The sequence below is a fragment of the Lepidochelys olivacea genome, assembly GCF_965140295.1.
Source record: "Lepidochelys olivacea isolate rLepOli2 genome assembly, chromosome: 9".
In the NCBI taxonomy this organism is placed as follows: Eukaryota; Metazoa; Chordata; order Testudines; family Cheloniidae; genus Lepidochelys; species Lepidochelys olivacea.
The window spans coordinates 103,664,874-103,686,485 of NC_140419.1; the positions used below are offsets into that span (position 1 = coordinate 103,664,874).

At 48.3% G+C, this 21,612-nt stretch overlaps 1 protein-coding gene across 2 annotated transcripts in view; it reads left to right on the top strand.

Annotated features, from left to right (window-relative positions):
* Positions 1–21,612, top strand: part of OGT (O-linked N-acetylglucosamine (GlcNAc) transferase) — a 77,322-nt gene that overhangs the window by 27,113 nt on the left and 28,597 nt on the right. For both annotated transcript variants that reach the window (XM_084639999.1, XM_084640000.1), the window contains exons 7-14: positions 103–298; positions 1,699–1,839; positions 2,154–2,254; positions 2,429–2,582; positions 2,690–2,791; positions 3,559–3,738; positions 4,740–4,898; positions 21,028–21,117. In XM_084639999.1, the coding sequence (XP_084496125.1) occupies positions 103–298; positions 1,699–1,839; positions 2,154–2,254; positions 2,429–2,582; positions 2,690–2,791; positions 3,559–3,738; positions 4,740–4,898; positions 21,028–21,117 (1,123 nt within the window). The remainder of the gene's footprint in view (positions 1–102; positions 299–1,698; positions 1,840–2,153; positions 2,255–2,428; positions 2,583–2,689; positions 2,792–3,558; positions 3,739–4,739; positions 4,899–21,027; positions 21,118–21,612) is intronic.

Genomic DNA, 21,612 nt, shown 5'->3' on the forward strand with positions numbered 1-21,612 from the left:
TCTATGTAGATTACCTTTATGACCAAGTTAAATGTAAAAATAACTTTCTGCTGTCATCTTACATAGGCCATGTGAACACTAACCACACATCTCTCATTACAGAGCTGTAGCAGCCTACTTACGAGCCTTGAGTCTGAGTCCTAATCATGCAGTTGTGCATGGCAACCTGGCCTGTGTGTATTACGAGCAAGGACTGATAGATCTGGCAATAGACACCTACAGACGTGCTATTGAGCTACAGCCACACTTCCCTGATGCCTATTGTAATCTGGCCAATGCTCTAAAGGAGAAAGGCAGTGTAAGGAGCATTTCTGTTTTCTTGCAGTCTACTATATTTAAGAGGTTCGGCTGATACTTATTTCAATGCCTTGAATGATAATGAACTTTAAGGTGGGATGTTGCCTTTAGTGTGTGTTTGATTTGCTTATCAACTTGTAGGAGAAATAATAAGAGTAAAAAATTCTCCACCTCAAAGCTTATAAAGGTAGACACATTTACTTCTGAAGGAATTATGCACCAAAAAATTAAGCACACAGTATTTTAAAATTCTGCACATTTTTTGTCAATAAATAAATGTGGCTCCAGAATGGCAGTTGGGAGCACAGGCCACTGACTGCTTTGAGGTGGGAGATCACCCTGAAGGCCGTACCTCCCTCAGGACAGGGACTTGGCAGTGAGGCTGCACCAAACCCTGACACAGTGCAAGAGCTGGGCCTGCCCAAGAAACACCACAGGGTCCTGCCCATCTGTGCCAGGTGCACTTTCTGTGGGTGGGCAGGATCAAAGTGTGGAGGGGCTTACTGTGGGGCAATCTGGGTGCGGGTGACTCAGTGGGAGATCTGGATGCACAGGGGCTCATTGCGGAGTTCTGGGTGCAGGGGCAGTGGGACTGCAGGGAATCCTGATGAAGGTGTTTGGGGCTCACAGGGGGAAGGGGGGTCTGGGTGTGGGGAGATTGGGCTTGGCGGAGGGATCTGAGTGTGGGGAGCTTAGTAGGGAGGTCCAGGTGCAGCTGGTTGGGGCTCAGTGGGGTAAGTGGCCGGGGGGGGGGGGGGGGGACTTGTCTGAGGGGTTCAGGTGTACGGTTGATGGGCCTCCTTAAGGGGGGAGCGCCAGCTGCTGCTGAGGGGATGCTGCATGCTGGGCTCCGGCTTCTCCCTGCAATTCCCCTATCCCCTTTTCTTCTCCTCCCCACCCCCCTTTCCTTCTCCCCTACCTCTCCCCCCGGCCCCCCTTCGCTCCACCGCTGGCACTCATGGTTGCAGCAAAAACAGGAAAGCTCCCAGCACACGGAAGGGGAGCACAACTGGCACTAGGACCCAAGAGGTGGTATTCAGCTGCAGAGTCATTGGAGCCAAGATGCAGCCTCCTTTAGCTGGGCAGCTCTGCAGTTGCAGAAATGGGGGTGGGTGGGCAGTGGCACATAACCATGTGTGCCTCCCAGGTCTCGCCTCTGTGGGGACAAACCCCTCCCCGAAGGAAAAAAAAAAAACTGCACCCATGCTCATTTTCTGCAGGGAAGCACAGGTATTCTGGGGGGGGGGGGGGGTGTTCTGCGGGCATGCAGTCTCAAAGAATCCCCCCAGGATGTAGTGTGACTTTCTCATTAAGCAGTGTTGTTACAGAAATATGTCAAACAGCAATTTCCTTGTTTATTTTGTTAAGTACTGCTTGAACACAATTCCATTTGTTTCTAAGGTTGCTGAAGCAGAAGAATGTTACAATACAGCTCTTCGTCTGTGCCCCACACATGCAGACTCACTTAATAACCTGGCAAACATCAAGCGAGAACAGGGAAACATTGAGGAGGCTGTTCGCCTATACAGAAAAGCTCTTGAGGTACATTTGGATATAAGGAGGAGGGTAGGATGTGGAAACTATGAGGGGTGGATTGTATTCGATAAAGAAGTAGATAGAGGAGGTGGTACTTCTGTTTAAGATTTGATTGATTTTGCCAAGGAGAATAACAACGGACAACTATCAGAGGGGTAGCCATGTTAGTCTGTATCCACAAAAACAACGAGGAGTCCAGTGGCACCTTAAAAACTAACAGATTTATTTGGGCATAAGCAGAAACCCACTTCTAACTGTTCTGCAATGTGATGTCCTTGGAAGATCTGTGGGGCAAACTAACTCTCCTTTGTTTCCTATAGGTGTTCCCAGAGTTTGCTGCTGCCCATTCAAATTTAGCAAGTGTTCTGCAGCAGCAAGGAAAGCTGCAGGAGGCTCTGATGCATTACAAAGAGGCTATTAGGTAAGAATTTTGCTTTCTAAAATTCTGAGACTGGTGACAGGAATTCTACAGTCATTTAGAAAATGGCTTATAACTATTATGCAAACCAATAATCAAATAGCAGTCTGGACGGGCATTCTTAGAGGACAGACAACTTGTACTGTGGATAATGAATGGTGTGTTCTTTAATTTTAGAATCAGCCCCACGTTTGCAGATGCTTATTCAAATATGGGGAATACTTTAAAGGAGATGCAGGATGTTCAGGGAGCTTTACAATGTTACACCCGTGCCATCCAGATAAACCCTGCTTTTGCTGATGCCCACAGTAACCTGGCCTCTATTCACAAGGTACAGCCATGTTCATGGCTTTATTTTTTTAATAACACGGTGATGCATTTGGTAAACTCATTCCTGAATCTGCTTTTGCTTGCTGATTTAGTCTCTGCTTTTTGCAGGATTCAGGGAACATACCAGAAGCCATTGCTTCTTATCGCACTGCTCTGAAACTGAAACCTGATTTCCCAGATGCTTATTGCAACTTAGCCCACTGCTTGCAGGTGAGAAGAGAGAGATCTGACCATAATTCTTTTGGAGATTATTCTAATGTAAATATCCAGGACTAACCACATATCAAGGATCCAGTGTATATATTTTAAAAGGAGCAGAAATAAGTCTTAGTCAAATTAGAAAATAAGACTATGGAGCTATTTTCTCTTACAGAACTGTGCTTGGGTCATAGGTGATTTGAAATACAAGTGAGCTGTAATGGTTATTAAAATACTTTTCAAGTACCTTTTTATCTCTTGGAATGGAAGAAATGTTAATCACAGTCCCATGTAAACAGAGCTTCTCAAAGCTCTGACCTGGGTCAAGTGCAGTTGTTTAAAGTATTCTAACCAGCCATTCAATTTTTCATAAGAATGGCCATGCTGGGTCAGACCAATGATCCATCTAGCCCAGTATCCTGGCTTCTGATAGTGGCCACTATCAGATGCTTCATAAGGAATGAACCGTACAGGGCAATTATCATGTGATCCATCCCCTGTCATCCAGTCCCAGCATCTGGCAGTCAGAGGCTTAGGGGCATCCAGAGCCATGCGTTTGCATCCCTCACCATCTTGGCTAATAGCCATCGATGGAACTCTTTTCCATGAATTTAGCTAATTCTTTTTTGAACCCATTGTAGTTTTGCCTTTACAGCATACCCTGGCAACAAGTTCCACAAGTTGACTGCATTGTGTGAAGTACTTCCTTTTGTTTGTTTTAAACCTTCTGCCTATTAATTTCATTAGGTGACCCCTGGTTCCTTTGTTTCTCCTTTTAGATTGTCTGTGACTGGACGGATTATGATGAAAGAATGAAAAAGCTGGTCAGCATTGTAGCTGATCAGCTGGAGAAGAATAGACTGCCTTCTGTCCACCCTCATCACAGCATGCTGTACCCCCTTTCTCACAGCTTTAGGAAGGCTATCGCTGAGAGACATGGAAATCTCTGTTTGGATAAGGTAGGAACTTTGAAGACTTTTCCATGTACTTGGTTATACTTGAGGAAGAACAGATTGTGCATTGGTCAGTTATATTCAGGTATGTAATGCCAGTTTTAAAATAGACGTTCTCAGGCTTCAGATTTACCACCTTGTTGAGATGGATGGGTCTCTTCACTTCCTGGTTTTGTGCAGTTTGGTATTTTCTGGTATTGGGAAGAGGTCAGTCAGATTTAACAGCCATCAGTAACAATCACCGCCAAAATCTCTTACTCTGACAATTCCTCCCTCCTGACCCAAATCTGACAGAGTTCTTTTGTGTGCGCAGTGGTGGTGTAGCTGTGTCAGTCCCAGGAGAGCTTTTCTCTCTCTCCAACAGAAGTTGGTCCAATGAAAGATATTGCCTCACCCGCCTTGTCTCTTTAGAATCCTATGTTGTTCCCTCAATATCTGATCCTCTGCCTCATCTCCACCCTGACCATGGACCCATAGGGTGGGACTCTTTTTAGAACCGATGAATTCAGCTTTTTGCTTAGACTGACATCATCTGCTCTCTCCTACATTGCCTAATCGTGTTGCCAGTTCAGTGCACTCAGTATTCATCAGCCTGCATGCAGCACTTTAGTGACTGACCCAGTTGCTCCCTTAGTACACTAATCTTTTGATCAAATTTTGATACATGGCTTTCCTCTTTAACTAGAGGATGTATAGAACAAGCTTTACACTCAGTCAGGCCTCCATTTGGACTCAAATTTGGATAACACACAGCTTGGCCTGTGTGAGCAACAAATGTGCAACTGTCTACCTGAAATCTGGGAACTTGTCAGATGTGGTTTTCAAACATTATTGGGTGATAAACAGAAACTTCATCAATGCACTAGCATAGAAACTTAACTATGGGGAAAATAATAAAACTGTGTAATTCTGAAAGTCTATCCTATTTACTATCTATGCTTTTGCCGCTTCAAATTTTGTTTAAAGTTTATGATGTCTCAAAAAAATCTTGTGAATTTGATTGCCAGATCAATGTCCTTCACAAGCCACCATATGAGCATCCAAAGGACTTGAAGGCCAGTGAAGGCCGGCTTCGTGTTGGCTACGTGAGCTCTGATTTTGGAAATCATCCAACCTCCCACCTAATGCAGTCAATCCCAGGAATGCATAACCCTGACAAATTTGAGGTAAGAGAACATAACATAAATAGCATGCTGAAAGTTTTAAATACAGCTAATAGAGGCTCCCTGGGTAACCTAGGGAAGGTAAAGCACATGGTTATGCGGAAGGTTTGAGGTCACTTCCTCTTTCCTGGCAGTTCTTGGTGTATCACCTTTTGGAGCAGGAGGTGTCTCTTATACCCCAGTAGCAGCTCATCTTGCCATTTATGAAGTGGCAGTGAAAGACTCCACATGGAGATTCATCCCATCTTCAACTAGAGAGAAATAAGGGAGGAGCTGTTAATCATGGGGAGTACTCAAGGCATGTTTTGTGTTGTATGTCCCAAGATATGTTCTAGTAGGGTCTTCCCCATTTAATCTTTTAAATTTTTTCATCCTTTCTCATTTGTCTGCACGACCTGTGTTTCAACAGGATCGGGATACCCAGTAATGCTACCGAACAGTAGCTGCACATCTGTCTGTCTAAAACTCTGCCTGCCCCAGTCACTCTTACTACTTAATATTTATTGCACATTCTTATATACCATTTTCAAGAAGATATGACCACTACACTCTCCCTCCTGGGTTATTTCTATCAAGGGATCCTCACCAGCTTCAGGAGTCCTGGCTATTCATTTGTAATTGAAACTGGAAATGAGATGTACAGTTGCACATATTCAGTCACTCCCAACGGAGTAAGTATAAATCTACTCCTAAAAATTGCCAGTTTTCTGAATTATTTTTGGCATAAATGGCTTCTTCAAGTGATAGTCCCTATGTGTATTCCACACCTGTACGCATGTGCATCATGCCCCTGAGCCCAGACACATTTAGTAAGCAGCATCCATTGGTCCGCACCCGTTTCCTGTTTTACCTACTTCCTTCCTTCTCTAGAAGTTTGCATCAAAAAAGAGAAGTCCATGTTGATCATCTCCCATAAGGTCCATAAACTTCACAGGAGTGACTTAGGTTCTTGCTGTGGTTGATTCCTCTACCAATTAAGACATTCCATGTCATGGGTGCTCTCATAAACCAGGTCATCCATAGGCCCCAGACTTCAGTCAGAACACGCCTGTCCCACTCATGCACATGTGCTAGGCTTCATCTCCATTGTCTGCAAACCTGTGCATCTGCTCCCCAGTGAGGGGCAACATCAGTGCCAAAATGACAATTCTGTCCGAGGCTCCTCTGGACTTGTCTGGTTGACAAAGGCAGAAAAAGTTTGAGTGGGGATCCCTTTCATCACACCAACACCCAACGTAACCATGATTACTGATGCCTCCCTTTTAGGTTGGGGCGCTCATATGAATAATCATACTGCACAAGGCATCTGGACCACTTGGGAGTCCAGGATGTATATCAATTTACTGAACTGAGAGGTGGTCTGTTGTGCCTACAATGCCTTCCTCCCACTCATGCTGTCCTGTCATAACCAGATAACATAGGACGTTATAACTGGCTGCTATATAAACCAATCAGAGTGGAACAAGATCCCTCCTTTGTTAGTCAGTCAGCTTTTGGAATTGGTGCATCAGCAGCCATCACGTAACCCTTTCAGCAGCATATTTGACAGATGTGCAGAACTCCCTAGTGAACAGTCTCAGCAGGCATTTTTCCATAGACAATGAGTGGGAGATTCCCAATTCGGTCCTGGGCAAGGTTACTCAGTGGGGAACAGTCTTGAGACCTTTTTTGCCTCACAGGTGAACAGCAGATTTCCCCTATACTGCTTTAGAACAGTGGAGGCAGGGATTCAAAGGGAGATGCCCTTCTGCTACCATGGAGGTATCACCTCAGCTATGCCTTCCCTCCAATCCCATTAATACCACAAGTCCTACAGAAAATCCATCACAACAGCACTTGAGTCCTCTTTATTGCACCTAACTGGCCGATATGTTTCTGGTTTTCGGATCTAGTGAAGCTCCTAGCTATTCCACTCATAAACATCCACCTGTTTCCCAACCTTCTAACACCCGAGATCAACTTCAGGCACTCCAACCTGGAACTGCTACAACTCAGGACCTGGTATTTGAACAGGCATCGGATGTAGATACTCATGTTCCAGGGTTGTGTGTGGTCCATTCTCTATCAAAGCAGAAAAGATTCTACCAGGTAATGATAAGGTAGATGAAAGTCTATTCCAGTTATTTCCAGAATCTGGTGGGATTCCTGCTGTTCTGGAATATCTGCTTACTCTTAAGACACCGTTCCCTTTAGGTTCGTTTGACGGTAATCCGTGTTTTTCATTCCCTTGTTGACAATTATACTATCTTCACTCATCCTGCAAGAGCTAGATTTCTGAAGGGACGTCTTCGATCCTTCCCATCCTTGGTGAACCTCATACACCAGTGGGACCTCAGTCTTGTTCTGTCGTTTCACCAGTCCTCCCTTTGAACCTGTGTTCTCATGTTCTGTGTGTCATCTTTCAATGAAAGTTGCCTTTATAGTTGCCACAACATGAGCCAGAAGAGTCAGTGAGCTGGGAGCAGTCATGGCAGATCTGACGTATGCTACCTTCCATAAAGAAAAGGTCTCACTACTCCCCAACTGAAAATTCATCCCTAAAGTAATTTCAGAGTTTCACATGCATCAAACCATCCACTTACCTTTTTTTCTTCTAACAAATAGAGGCAGCTTCGTTCTCTGGGTGTCCAAAGGGTACTTGTCACAGAGTGTGGGTGAGTCCGGGGCCTGCACCCCTCTTCCTGGGATTCACTGTGACTCTCAGCCAGCAAGTAAAACGTTTATTGGACAATAGGAACACAGTCTAAAACAGAGCTTGTGGGTACAACCAGGACCCCTCAGTCAAGTCCTTCTGCAGGGCAGGGAGTTTAGACCCCAGCCCTGGGGTTCCCTGTGTTTCAGCACCAAACTGAAACCAAAACTCCCCCTGCAGGCTCTCTCCTGCAGCCTTTGTCCAGTTTCCTGGGCAGAGGTGTTACCTCCCCCTCCTGGCTCAGGTTACAGGCTCTCAGGTGTCCCATCCCCAGTGAAACTCCCCTTCCACATTCCCAGGTCAACACTCCCCCCTCCCTGCTGTGTCACATCTCTCCCCCCTTCGCGACTGAACTGAGCGGGGTCACTCTGACCAGTGACCTGGGGAAGTTCAGGGCCCCCTCTTCAAGACAACGCATCCGCTATCATGTTAGCACTTTCCTTCACATGGACCACGTCCATGTCATAGTCCTGCAGGAGCAGGCTCCACCTCAGGAGTTTGGCGTTGGCTCCTTTCATCTGGTGCAGCCAGGTCAGGGGAGAGTGGTCGGTGTACACGGTGAAGTGTCGCCTGAAGAGATATGGCTCTAGTTTCTTGAGGGCCCACACCATGGCCAGGCACTCCTTCTCAATGGCCGCATAGTGTTGCTCCCGGGGTAGCAACTTCTTGCTCAGGTACACAATGGGGTGTCTCTCCCCCTTTTCATCCTCCTGCATTAACAGTGCCCCCAGTCCCGTATCTGAGGCGTCGGTGAACGCCATAAAGGGCTTGTCAAAATCTGGGTTTGCCAAATCTGGGCCACTGACCAGAGCCTCCTTCAGCGCCTGGAAAGCCTCCTGGCACTGCTTGGTCCAGACCACCTTGTCTGGCTTCCCCTTCTTGAATAGCTCAGTGATGGGGGTGGCTATGGCGCTAAAGCAGAGCACAAACCTTCTATACTATCCTGCCAACCCAATAAAGGCTTGGACCTGCTTTTTGGTGTGGGGAGTGGGCCAGTCTCTGATCACCTCCACCTTAGCTGGTTCTGGCTTTAGGTGGCTGCTCCCCACCCGATGGCCCAGGTAAGATACTTCAGCCATCCCCATCTTGCACTTCTCCGTTTTTATGGTCAGCCCAGCCTCCTGGAGTTGGTCCAGCACTTGTCTAACCTGGGACACATGGTCCTCCCAGGTCTGGCTAAAGACACAGATGTCATTAATATACGCCGCTGCAAAACTCTCCATCCCCTTCAGTAGTTGATCCACCAGGCTCTGGAAGGTGGCCAGTGCTCCCTTGAGGCCAAAAGGCAGGGTCAGGAACTCATAGAGCCCTAGAGGGTTGATAAAGGCCGATTTCAGCCGGGCATCTGCATCCAGCAGCATTTGCCAGTAGCCCTTTGTAAGATCCATGGTGGTAAGGTATCGAGCTCCTCCCAGTTTGTCTAGGAGCTCATCAGGCTTGGGCATGGGGTAGGCATCAGATACAGTGATGGCATTGAGTTTCCGATAGTCCACACAGAACCGGATCGACCCTTCCTTTTTGGGGACCAGCACTGCTGGCAGATGGCTGGATCACCCCAATGCCAGCATGTCCCTGACCTCTCTTTCCAGGTCCTGAGCAGTTTTCCCTGTGACTCGAAAGGGGGAGCATCTTATCGGCGGGTGCGATCCTGTCTGCACCTGGGTGGACAGTCAGATTAGTGCGTCCAGGCTGGTTGGAAAACAGCTGTCAGTACGGATGCAGCACCCCTCTGATCTCAGCTTGCTGGGCAGGGGTTAGCTGATCCGAGAGGGGTATTGTTTCCAGGGGTGAACCAGCTCGGGTCCCAGGGAATAGATCCACTAAAGGGTCATCTCCCTGCTCCTCCCAATGTCCACACACGGCCAACACCACATTCCCCCCGGCATAATATGGCTTCATCATATTCACATGATACACCTGGCGGTGGTGTGCCCAGTTAGACAGCTCCACCACATAGTTTACCTCATTTAGCTGCTTGACAACCTTAAAGGGCCCTCCCAGGCAACCTGTAGTTTGTTCTTTCTCACCATCACCTGATCCCTGGTGGCGTAGGCACAGGCCCGCGCCGTGTGGTCATACCAGACCTTCTGCTTCTTCTGGGCTCTGGCCAGATTCTCCCTGGCCAGGCCCATGAGTTCAGCAAGTCTCTCTCCGAAGATCAGGACATACTCCACCACTGACTCTCCATTGGGAGTGGCCTTCCCCTCACATTCGTCTCTCATCAGGTCCAGGGGGCCCCTTATCCTCCTTCCATATAACAGTTCGAAAGGCGAAAATCCGGTAGACTCCTGGGGTACCTCCCTGTACACGAACAGCAGGTGAGGTAAATACTTGTCCCAATCCCACGGGTGCTGGTTCATAAAGGTTTTCAAGCATCATCTTTAGCGTCCCATTGAACCTCTCCACCAGCCCATTGGACTGGGGTGATAAGCTGAGGCCCAGTTGTGCTGGGTCCCACATTTCTCCCACAAGCACCGGAGCAGGGCTGACATTAAGTTGGATCCTTGGTCTATCAAGACTTCCTTGGGGAACCCCACTCGACTGAAAATGGTCAGGAGCGCATCTGCCACGGTGTCGGCTTCAGTGGAAGCTAAGGGCACGGCGTCGGGGTAGCGGGTGACAAAATCTACCACCACCAGAATGTATTTCTTCCCGACCGGGTTGTCTTGCTGAGAGGTCCCACTATGTCCATGGCCACCTTCTGGAAAGGTTCCTCTATGATGGGCAAAGGTTTCAAAGCCGTTTTCCCCTTGTCCCGGGCCTTCCCCACCCTCTGACAGGGGTCGCAGGATCGGCAATACTGCCAGACAGTGGTAAAGACCCCAGGCCACCCCCAGACTGCCCTGGCCAGTAAAAGTTCTGTAGCAATCTCTGCTGGGTGCGCTGGATTCGCTGGTGCCCTTAGAGGGGGATGTCATGGGCCAGGTACAGTAGCTTGCGGCGCCACTTCTGGGGGACCACCAGCTCCTGATCCCACAGGACTCCACTTCCCCTGGGGGAGCCCATTCTCGGTACAGGAAACCCTTCTCCCACAGGAACCTCTCCTGGCAACCTCTCCTCATGGTCCATACCACACTGAGGTCGGCCAGGTCCCTGAGCTTCCGCAAGGAGGGATCTTTCTGCAACTCGGCCTGGAACTCAGCAGCTGGGGAAGGGATGGGGCCTGGTTCCCTCTCACTGGCTGGGTCTGAGGCCACAGCCTCTCTGAGCCATGCCCCTCGGCGCTCCCTCCCCACCAGGGTAGGGTCCTGCGCCTCTGGTGTGGTACCCTTCCCGAGGTTGGGGCACAGTGCCCCTCGCTGGCTCTGGCTACGGGTCACAACCAGGGCAGTCTGGGGGTTGCTTGGCCAGTCCTCTAGGCCGCCCCCCCCCCATCAATACCTCAGTGGGCAAATGGTGGTGCACCCCACATCCTTGGGGCCCTCCTTGGCCCCCCATTTCAGGTGTACCCTTGCCATGGGCACCCTGTATGAGGTCCCGCCCACCCCCTTCAGTGTCAGGTAGGTGTTGGGCACCACCCGATCTGGGGTCACCACCTCGGGCCGGGCCAGCATCACCACCGCGCCTGTATCCCAGTATCCATTGACCTTCCTCCCATCCACCTCCAGGGGAACAAGGCACTCTCTCCGGAGGGACAGCCCCACGCCCACCCTGTAAACCGAGAATTCTGAGTCCAGAGCATCCAGCCCTCTGGAGGAGCTGGCCTGGGGTCCTCTTCCCTCCTGAGCAGGTGGTAAGCTGGCAGCCCCCCTTGCTTGGGCCATCTGCCCCTCGTCCAGCTGGGTCCCTACCCAGTTAACCCCGGGTAAGTTGGGTCTGCTCAGTCTGTCCCTGAGCCTGGGGTACTGGGTTCGTATGTGGCCTCTCTGGCCACAGTGATAGCAGCTCAGGTCACGTTGGTCCCCTCGAGCAGGTCAGATGGTCCTGACGCCAGGCGTTTCCTTTGGGAGGGGGTTGTCCATATTTCCCTGCTGGGAGGTCCCATGGTGTCTGTGTGTCTCTCTCTCTCTCTGCATCGTGGGGGGCCTGTTCTTTTGGGACTCCTCCCTGCTACCCCCTGACCGACTGATCACAAACTCGTCGGCCAGCTGCCCTGCATGCTGTGGGTTCTCTAGCTTTTTGTCCACCAACCATAGCATCAGGTCGGAAGGGCACTGTTCATACAGTTGCTCCAGTACAATTAGGTCAAGCAGGTCCTCTTTATCTTGGGCCCCAGCTGTCCACTTGCGGGCATATCCCTGCATTCGGTTGACCAGTTGTAGGTATGTGACCTCGGGTGTTTTATGCTGACTCAGGAACCTTTTCCGGTACATCTCGGGGGTCAGCCCAAACTCATGGAGCAGGGCCTTTTTGAACAGTTCATAGTCCCTTGCCTCCGCCCCTTTCATTCAGCTGTACACCTCCACGGCTTTGGGGTCCAGTAAGGGGGTGAGAAACTGGAGCCTGTCTGCCGGGTCAACCCTGTGCATCTCGCAGTCATTCTCAAAGGCCGTCAGGAAGCTATCTATGTCCTCCCCCTCCTTACGCTGGGCCAGGAAGCACTTATCAAAGCTCCTCACAGTCTTGGGTCCCCCCTCACTCACCGCAGCCTGGGTCCCACTGCTTCTCAGCCTGACGAGCTCCAGTTCATGCTGTCTCTGCTTCTCTTCATGCTGCTTCTGTTTCTCCTCCTCCTCCTTCTTCTCATGCTGACGTTGCCTGTCCTTCTCCTCCCGCTCATGCTGATGCTGCTTTTCATGATCCTCCAGCTCCCTCATTTTCATCTCCCTCTCCCATTCCAGCTGCCTCCACTCCAAGGATGGGGAGCTCCGCCGGGAGGATCCCCTGCTGGCTGCCGGGGTCAGGGTGCCCTCGGTATTCGCTGGGCTTCCCCCAACCCCTCCCCTAGGCATAGGTAGGAAGGGTCTCGGGATGTCCTCGGCAGCAGTCTGACCCCTCCCAGCCCAGTCAGGCCCCAGGGCCCACGCTGCGTCCACCGGGCGGCTTTCCTCAGGGACAGGAATCGGGTCTTCCAAGCGATCCTTCTCCTACTGGGCAATCAGCTGTTCCTTGGTGGACCTTCCAGTGCGCAGCCCCCTCTGCCTGCACAGCTCCACCAGGTCACGGCTTAAGGCTTTTAGCGTACATCTCCCTGCTGGCCACTCGCAGGCCTGTGCAGCTTTCCACGGTTTCCAGGAAGAATCCCTAGGGTGCCAGTCCTCCTCTTTCTTGAGGTCACCACCTCTTTGCCAGGGTCGAGCTGCAGACTCCTCCGCCCCTAGGGCTGCTCGCTGCAATCCCCCGGGGGACCCTGTTACTGCAAAAGTCTTTCTCTCTGGTCACACACTCCCAGGGGTTAACTGCCCCCTGAAACCGTCTCTCTCTGTATCTTCAGTACGCCTGGTCCCCGTCAATCCCCCTTCGTTTTACTGTTCCCCAGTCACTTACTTCAGGAAGTGCCATTCACGGGGTGCAGTACATCCCACCGCTAACACCAGTTGTCACGGAGTGTGGGGGAGTCCGGGGCCTGCACCCCTCTTCCTGGGATTCACTGTGAGACTCAGCCAGCCAGTAAAACGGAAGATTTATTGGACAATAGGAACACAGTCTAAAACAGAGCTTGTGGGTACAACCAGGACCCCTCAGTCAAGTCCTTCTGGGGGGCAGGGAGCTTAGACCCCAGCCCTGGGGTTCCCTGCATTCCACCACCCAGCACCAAACTGAAACCAAAGCCCCCCCCCAGCAGGCTCTCTACTGCTGCCTTTGTCCAGTTCCCCAGGCAGAGGTGTTACCTCCCCCTCCTGGCTCAGGTTACAGGCTCTTAGGTGTCCCATCCCCAGTGAAACTCACCTACCACATTCCCAGGTCAACACTCCCCCCTCCCTGCTGCGTCACAGTACTGGCCTTTTATCTACCAAGAACAAAAACTATTAGACACCTTAACCATTTCTTTCCATAGCCGAGAGATCAAGGGGTCAAGATCTCTGGTCCTATCTGTATTCCACTACCCACCTTCCATTCTCTCTGGTGCTGGATTATACCTGTATTTGCGTAAGAGAAGGAACTGGAAAGATGTCTGTCTACATCACCCTTTATAACCTCATTTTGGAGCATGAGAAGAACCGCGCATTAGCAGACCAATGGGTACTGCTTAATAAAATTCTCTGGACTCAGGCATGTGGTGCGCATGCATGATATTCCACATGAAGGTGATAGGGACCACACATCTCTAAGAACCTTCAGTTACAGGTAAGTAACCTAGAATCATAGAAGATTAGGGTTGGAAGAGACCTCAGGAGGTCATCTAGTCCAACCCCCTGCTCAAAGCAGGACCAACCCCAACTAAATCATTCCAGCCAGGGCTTTGTCAAGCTGGGCCTTAAAAAATCTCTAAGGATGGAGATTCCACCACCTCCTTAGGTAAAGCATTCCAGTGCTTCACCACCCTCTTAGTGAAAAGGTTTTTCCTAATATCCAACCTAAACCTCCCCCACTGCAACTTGAGACCATTACTCCTTGTTCTGTCATCTGCTACTATTGAGAACAGTCTAGAGCCATCCTCTTTGGAAGCCCGCTTCAGATAGTTGAAGGCTGCTATCAAATCCCCCGTCACTTTTCTCTTCAGCAGACTGACTAACCCCAGTTCCCTCAGCCTCTTCTCATAAGTCATGTGTCCCAACCCCCCAATCATTTTTGTTGCCCTCCGTTGGACTCTCTCCAATTTGTCCACATCCTTTCTGTAGTGGGGGGTCCAAAACTGGAACCAATACTCCAAATGTGGGTTCACCATGCTGAATACAGGGGAATAATCACTTCCTTCGATCTGCTGGCAATGCTCCTACTAATGCAGCCCAATATGCTGTTAGCCTTCTTGGCAACAGGGCACACTGTTAACTCAAACTGTTAACTTCTTGTCCACTGTAATCCGCAGGTCCTTTTCTGCAGAACTGCCGCTTAGCCCGTCGGTTCCCAGCCTGTAGCAGTGCATGGGATTCTTCCATCCTAAGTGCAGGACTCCGCACTTGTCCTTGTTGAACCTCATCATATTTCTTTTGGCCCAATCCTCTGATTTGTCTAGGTTTGTCCCTACCCTCCAGGATATCTACCTCTCCCCCCATCTTAATGTCATCCATGAACTTGCTGAGGGTGCAATCCATCCCATCATCCAGATCATTAATGAAGATGTTGAACAAAAGCGGCCCCAGGACCAATCCCTGGGGCACTCTGCTTGATACCGGCTGCCAATTAGACATTGAGCTGTTGATCACTGTCCATTTAGCCGAACGATTTAGCCAGCTTCCTATCCACCTTATAGTCCATGCATTCAATCCATACTTTAACTTGCTGGCAAGAATGCTGTTGGAGACCGTATCAAAACCTTTGCTAAAGTCAAGGTATATCATGTCCACTGTTTTCCCCATATCCACAGAGCCTGTTCTCATATCATAGAAGGCAATCAGGTTGGTCAGACATGACTTGCCCTTGGTGAATCCATGTTGACTGTTCCTGATCACCTTCCTCTCCTCCGAGTGCTTCAAAATGGATTCCTTGAGGACCAGCTCCGTGATTTTTCCAGGACTGAGGTGAGGCTGACCGATCTGTAGTCCGTGGTCCCCTCCCCCTCCCGCCCCCCATTCGCCTTCTTCCCTTTTTTAAAAGATGGGCACTATATTTGCCTTTTTTCAATCGTCCAGGACCTCCCCTGATCACCACAAGTTTTCAAAGATAATGGCCAATGGCTCTGCAATCACATCTGGCCCCATGGCATTGTGCATGTCCAGCTTTTCTAAATAGTCCTTAACCTGTTCTTTCACCACTGAGGGCTGTTCACCACCTCCTCATACTGTGCTGCCCAGTGCAGCAGTCTGGGAACTGACCTTGTCTGTGATGACCGAGGCAAAAAAAAGCATTGAGTACTTCAGCTTTTTCCACATCTGTCACTAGGTTGTCTCCCCCATTCGGTAATGGTCCTGCCACTTTCCCTGACCACCTGTCAAAACCCTTCTTGTTACCCTTCACATCCTTTGCTAGTTGCAACTCCAGTTGTGCTTTGGCCTTCCTGATTACACCCCTGCATGCTCAAGCAATATTTTTTTACTCCTCCCTAGTCATCTGTCCAAGTTTCCACTTCTTGTAAGCTTCCTTTTTGTGTTTAAGCTCACTGAAGATTTCTCTAAGCCAGGCTGGTCGCCTGCCATATTTGCTATTATTTCTGCGCATCGGGATGGTTTGTTCCTGCTCCCTCAAAAAGGCTTCTTTAAAATACAGCCAGCTCTCCTTGACTCCTTTCTCCCACATATTATCCTCCCAGGGGATCCTGTCCATCAGTTCCCTGAGGAAGTCAAAGTCTGCTTTTCTGAAATCCAGAGTCCGTAATCTGCAGCTCTCCTTTCTTCCTTTTGTCAGGATCCTGAACTCGACCATCTCATGGTCAATGCTGCCCATGTTGCCGCCCACTTCTACTTCCCCTACCAATTCTTTCCTGTTTGTGAGCAGCAGGTCAAGAGGAGCAGGGCCCCTAGCTGATTCCTCTAGCACTTGCACCAGGAAGTTGTCCCCAACACCCTCCAAAAACTTCCTGGATTGTCCGTGCACTGCTGTATTGCTTTCCCAGCCGATGTCAGGGTGATTGAAGTCCCCCATGAGAACCAGGGCCTGCAATCTGGAAACTTCTGTTACTTATCAGAAGATAGCCTCATCTACCTCATCTTCCTGATCTGATTGTCTATAGCAGACACCCAACATGACATTACCCTTGTTGCTCTCACCTCTAAACTTAACCCAAAGACTCTCAACAGGCTTTTCTCTGGTTTCATACTTGAGCTCTGAGCAATCATACCGCTCTCTTACATACAGTGCAACTCCTCCACCTTTTCTCCCCCACCTGTCCTTCCAGAACAGTTCATACCCATTCATGACCGTGCTCCAGTCATGTGAGTTACCCCACCAAGTCCCTGTTATTTCAATCACATCATAAAAAGAAAAGGAGTACTTGTGGCACCTTAAAAAGAAAAGGAGTACTTGTGGCACCTTAGAGACTAACCAATTTATTTGAGCATAAGCTTTCGTGATTGGATGCATACTTCATCGGATGCATACTGTGGAAAGTGTAGAAGATCTTATTATATATATACACACACACACAGCATGAAAAAATACCTCCTCCCACCCCACTCTCCTGCTGGTAATAGCTTATCTAAAGTGACCACTCTCCTTACAGTGTATGATAATCAAGGTGGGCCATTTCCAGCACAAATCCAGGTTTTCTCACCCTCCACCCCTCCCCCCCCCCCCCCCCCCAGATTCACTCTCCTGCTGGTGATAGCCCATCCAAAGTGACAACTCTTTACACAATCACCAGCAGGAGAGTGAATCTGTGGGGGGGGGGGGGGGGGTGGAGGGTGAGAAAACCTGGATTTGTGCTGGAAATGGCCCACCTGGTGATCACTTTAGATAAGCTATTACCAGCTGGACAGTGGGGTGGGAGGAGGTATTTTTTCATATTCTCTGTGTATATATAAAGTCTGCTACAGTTTCCACGGCATGCATCCGATGAAGTGAGCTGTAGCTCACGAAAGCTCATGCTCAAATAAATTGGTTAGTCTCTAAGGTGCCACAAGTACTCCTTTTCTTTTTGCGAATACAGACTAACACGGCTGTTACTCTGATCTGAAGGTATACATTGTCCCCAAATGTAAAATAGTTATGGGTAAGGACAAAGTCACAAAGTTCAGCCACCAGGTTAGCCGTAACATTATCGGGGATAGTGTTCTTGACGGCTTGTAGTCCATCTTTGTGTGGAATGTTGGTGTAGAGGGCTTCTACATCCATAGTGGCCAGGATGGTGTTATCAGGAAGATCACTGATGGATTGTAGTTTCCTCAGGAAGTCAGTGGTGTCTCGAAGGTAGCTGGGAGTGCTGGTAGCATAGGGCCTGAGGAGGGATTCTACATAGCCAGACAATCCTGCTGTCAGGGTGCCAATGCCTGAGACGATGGGGCGGCCAGGATTTCCAGGTTTATGGATCTTGGGTAGTAGATAGAATATCCCAGGTCGGGGTTCCAGGGGTGTGTCTGTGCAGATTTGATCTTGTGCTTTTTCAGGGAGTTTCTTGAGCAAATGCTGTAGTTTCTTTTGGTAACTCTCGGTGGGATCAGAGGGTAATGGCTTGTAGAAAGTGGTGTTGGAGAGCGGCCGAGCAGCCTCTTGTTCATATTCCGACCTATTCATGATGACAACAGCACCTCCTTTGTCAGCCTTTTTAATTATGATGTCAGAGTTGTTTCTGAGGCTGTGGATGGCATTGTGTTCCTCACGGCTGAGGTTGTGGGGCAAGTGATGCTGCTTTTCCACAATTTCAGCCCATGAACGTCAGCGGAAGCACTCTATGTAGAAGTCCAGTCTGCTGTTTCGACCTTCAGGAGGAGTCCACCTAGAATCCTTCTTTTTGTAGTGTTGGTAGGAAGGTCTCTGTGGATTAGTATGTTGGAAATATTCCTTGAGTCGGAGATGTCGAAAATAGGATTCTAGGTCACCACAGAACTGTATCATGTTCGTGGGGGTGGAGGGGCAGAAGGAGAGGCCCCGAGATAGGACAGCTGCTTCTGCTGGGCTGAGAGTATAGTTGGATAGGTTAACAATATTGCTGGGTGGGTTGAGGGAACCATTGCTGTAGCCCCTTGTGGCATGTAGTAGTTTAGAAAGTTTAGTGTCCTTTTTCTTTTGTAGAGAAGCAAAGTGTGTGTTGTAAATGGCTTGTCTAGTTTTAGTAGAGCCCAGCCATGAGGAAGTTTGTGTGGAAGGTTGTTTTTTTATGAGAGTATCCATTTTTGAGAGCTCATTCTTAATCTTTCCCTGTTTGCTGTAGAGGATGTTGATTAGGTGATTGCGCAGTTTCTTTGAGAGCGTGTGGCACAAGCTGTCAGCATAGTCTGTGTGGTATGTAGATTGTAATGGATTTTTTACCTTCAGTCCTTTTGGTATGATGTCCATCTGTTCCGCATGTTTATTCCCCCCCCCCCCCATTGTTCCTCAGATGTTCCTGTCAACTGCTATTTCCCAATGTTTATTTCTCTTCCCCACACTCCCTCCCACCCTTCCTCAGACGTTCTTGTCGACAGCTGGAAATGGCTCACCTTGATTATCACTACAAAACATTTTTCTCCCCCACTCTCCTGCTGGTAATAGCTCACCTTACCTGGTCACTCTCGTTACAGTGTGTATGGTAACACCCATTGTTGCATGTTCTCTGTGTATATAAATCTCCCCACTGTATTTTCCGCTATATGCATCCGATGAAGTGAGGTGTAGCTCACGAAAGCTTATGCTCAAATAAATTTGTTAGTCTCTAAGGTGCCACAAGTACTCCTTTTCTTTTTGTGGATACAGACTAACAGAGCTGCTACTCTGAAACCAATCACATCATAGTTCCTTTACTGTGCCAGGACTTCCAATTGCGTTCATGTACAAGCACCTAAGATAACTAGCCAATTGCCCTACTTGGTCAGTATGAATTGGGAGGCCTGCCCTGTTGCATCCTTCTTGTGTTTCTTCCTGGTATCTCACTTCCCCACTTGCCTCAGGGGTTAGGTCTCCATCCCCCAGCAAACCTAGTTTAAAGCCCTCCTCACTAGGTTAGCAAGCCTGCCTGCAAAGATGCTCTTCGTTAGGTGGATCCCATCTTTTCCTACCAATCCTTCTTCCTGGAACAGGAACCTCCATTTCCTACATTAATACTTAGAGTAAACTAGACTAGTATGAAGGAAACAGTACCACTTAGTGGCTAAAGTGGACTGAAGCTCAAATCTGAGTTCCGTTCCCAACTATGTCACAAGTTCAGTGTGTGACTGAGCACGTAACTTAATGTCTCTAGCAAAATAAGGATACTTCCTACCTTTGTAAAGTATTGTGAGATTTTTACTTAAAGCCAAAATACTTAAATGTTGGTTTTATTCGCAAAGACGCTTTATTTACTAGATCAGTCAGAACAGACTGACACTTCCCCAGGTCACAACATCCCTTTGAGTTCAAAACACTGACAGCTGACTTAATTAACCTAAACCTTCATATATACTTTGAAAACTTGTTCCCTAAGTCCCTTTCTCTTTGCCTCTCTTATGGTGACGCTTGTGATGTTCAGATACATTATCTTCCTGATAAAGAAACACAAAAAGTTACTACTACTTTCAGATTAGCTGACAGATATAAAAATAGCAAATTTATATCAGACTGATACCCTGTTATCTTCATGAAAGAGCTGCTTAGTTAAAGCACTACATTTAGAAATTTTAACAAGTTAACTTTTTTTTTTTTTTTAAATCTCTGGTACAAGCATTAATGGTGGCAAGAAGTCAGTAAATACCTATGTTGGCTTCTAAGCAGAGTGTGGCAGCGATACATCTTAACTTGTTCTGGAGTGAGGATGTTGTTTCACTATCTACCAATGAAAAGATAAATCCCAAACAGAACTTGAATCCACTATTTCATGCTGAAGTCAGCACCTTGCCCTCTAAACCAGTGGTTCTCAAACTGATTTGATTGAGCCCCACTTGTTTGTGTCTGTCTGTAGTCATTTATGGCTTCCCACCCCCAAGTACATATATCGCCACCCAGCTCTGAAGGCAGAGCTGTGGCTGCTGGCTGAGCGCCCCGCTCTGAAAGCAGCACTGCGCCAGCAGCAACATAGCAGTGTAAAGGAGTCAACAGGATACTTAGCATCCAGTTGCTACCCTTACTTCTGCACTGCCGCTGCAGGGCTGGCATCCTGCCACCTTCAGCTGAGAGATTTTGAGGGCGTCCTGCTACCTCCAGCCAGGGGGGAGGAGTGCCTAAGCTCAGGTGTTATCCCCACTTCCTGGATGTGCACAGCCCTTACACACGAGCCCCAGCCACCTTGGGCTGACAGCCACCGCTCTTCACAAAAGAAAAACACAGCTCACACCTCCATAGTTTAAGAACTGCTGCATTAGACTAATTGGGTTCATGCAGGTTGACTGTTTGAATCAGTGACCAGTAAATATTAGATTTACTGAAGGTGAAAATGTTTACATACCTTGTCACCCTTTGCTTTTGACACTGGATCCATTTCACACTTTTAACTGGAGAGTTGCATACTGCTTTTTCCAGAACTTACCCAGTTTGGCTGGAGAGTCAATAAAGAAAAATGGGCTGAATGTATTATCAATCTAAAAGTGAGACCACTTGTGAAATTGTTACACTTCCAACAAACTCTTAAGCTGCTTATATGCAATTTTCATAACCCTTATTTAGGATTTTTCGTGTTCAAAGCACTTACAAAATAGCTGGCTAATGTTTGTGTAAAATAAAATTAAACTTAGTCCTAAACAATTTCCTCTTTTTAATGAGGATAATGTAGAGTAATTACATAGCATTTATGATGAAATTTTAGTCAATAGACTAATTTCAAGTATTTATATTAACTTGTGGTGCTGTATATCCCAGGTGTTCTGTTATGCCCTCAGCCCTGATGATGGGACAAACTTCCGTGTAAAGGTGATGGCAGAAGCAAATCATTTCATTGACCTCTCCCAGGTGAGCTTTCATTCTTTTGAATTTGCAGCATGTTTTTCAGAAATGGAGTTCTCAACCTATGGTTAAGGATCCTGGTCACAGTGAATTTCTTGGAGCACAAATTATGCTCCCAGGTAATGGTAAGAGTGATCTTCAGAATTCTTTTGTGGTAGTGTATGTCAGCAGTTTCATCGTTATGGAGGGAATCGATGGGCATTGTGTGAACTTTAAGTGTGACTATTGGAATTTTATTAATGTGAGTGCTGGTTGTGGATTAAAACGATAGTCATGCACATAGCCTAAGTTGGTCGAGGAGACTTGCTACAGTGGTTGAATATTTTGGGCTTGATTCTTGGGTACATTTAAGGCTGTTGTATGCTACTCAAACAATATAAAGCATAGCATGGCTTAGCAAGTTGGTGAAAGATTCCCCCTGCATAGTGGAATAACAGAGATTTAGTCACTGGAGCAGCTTCTACCTCCATCACCTCTTGGATCGAAGGTATGTGGCAAAGG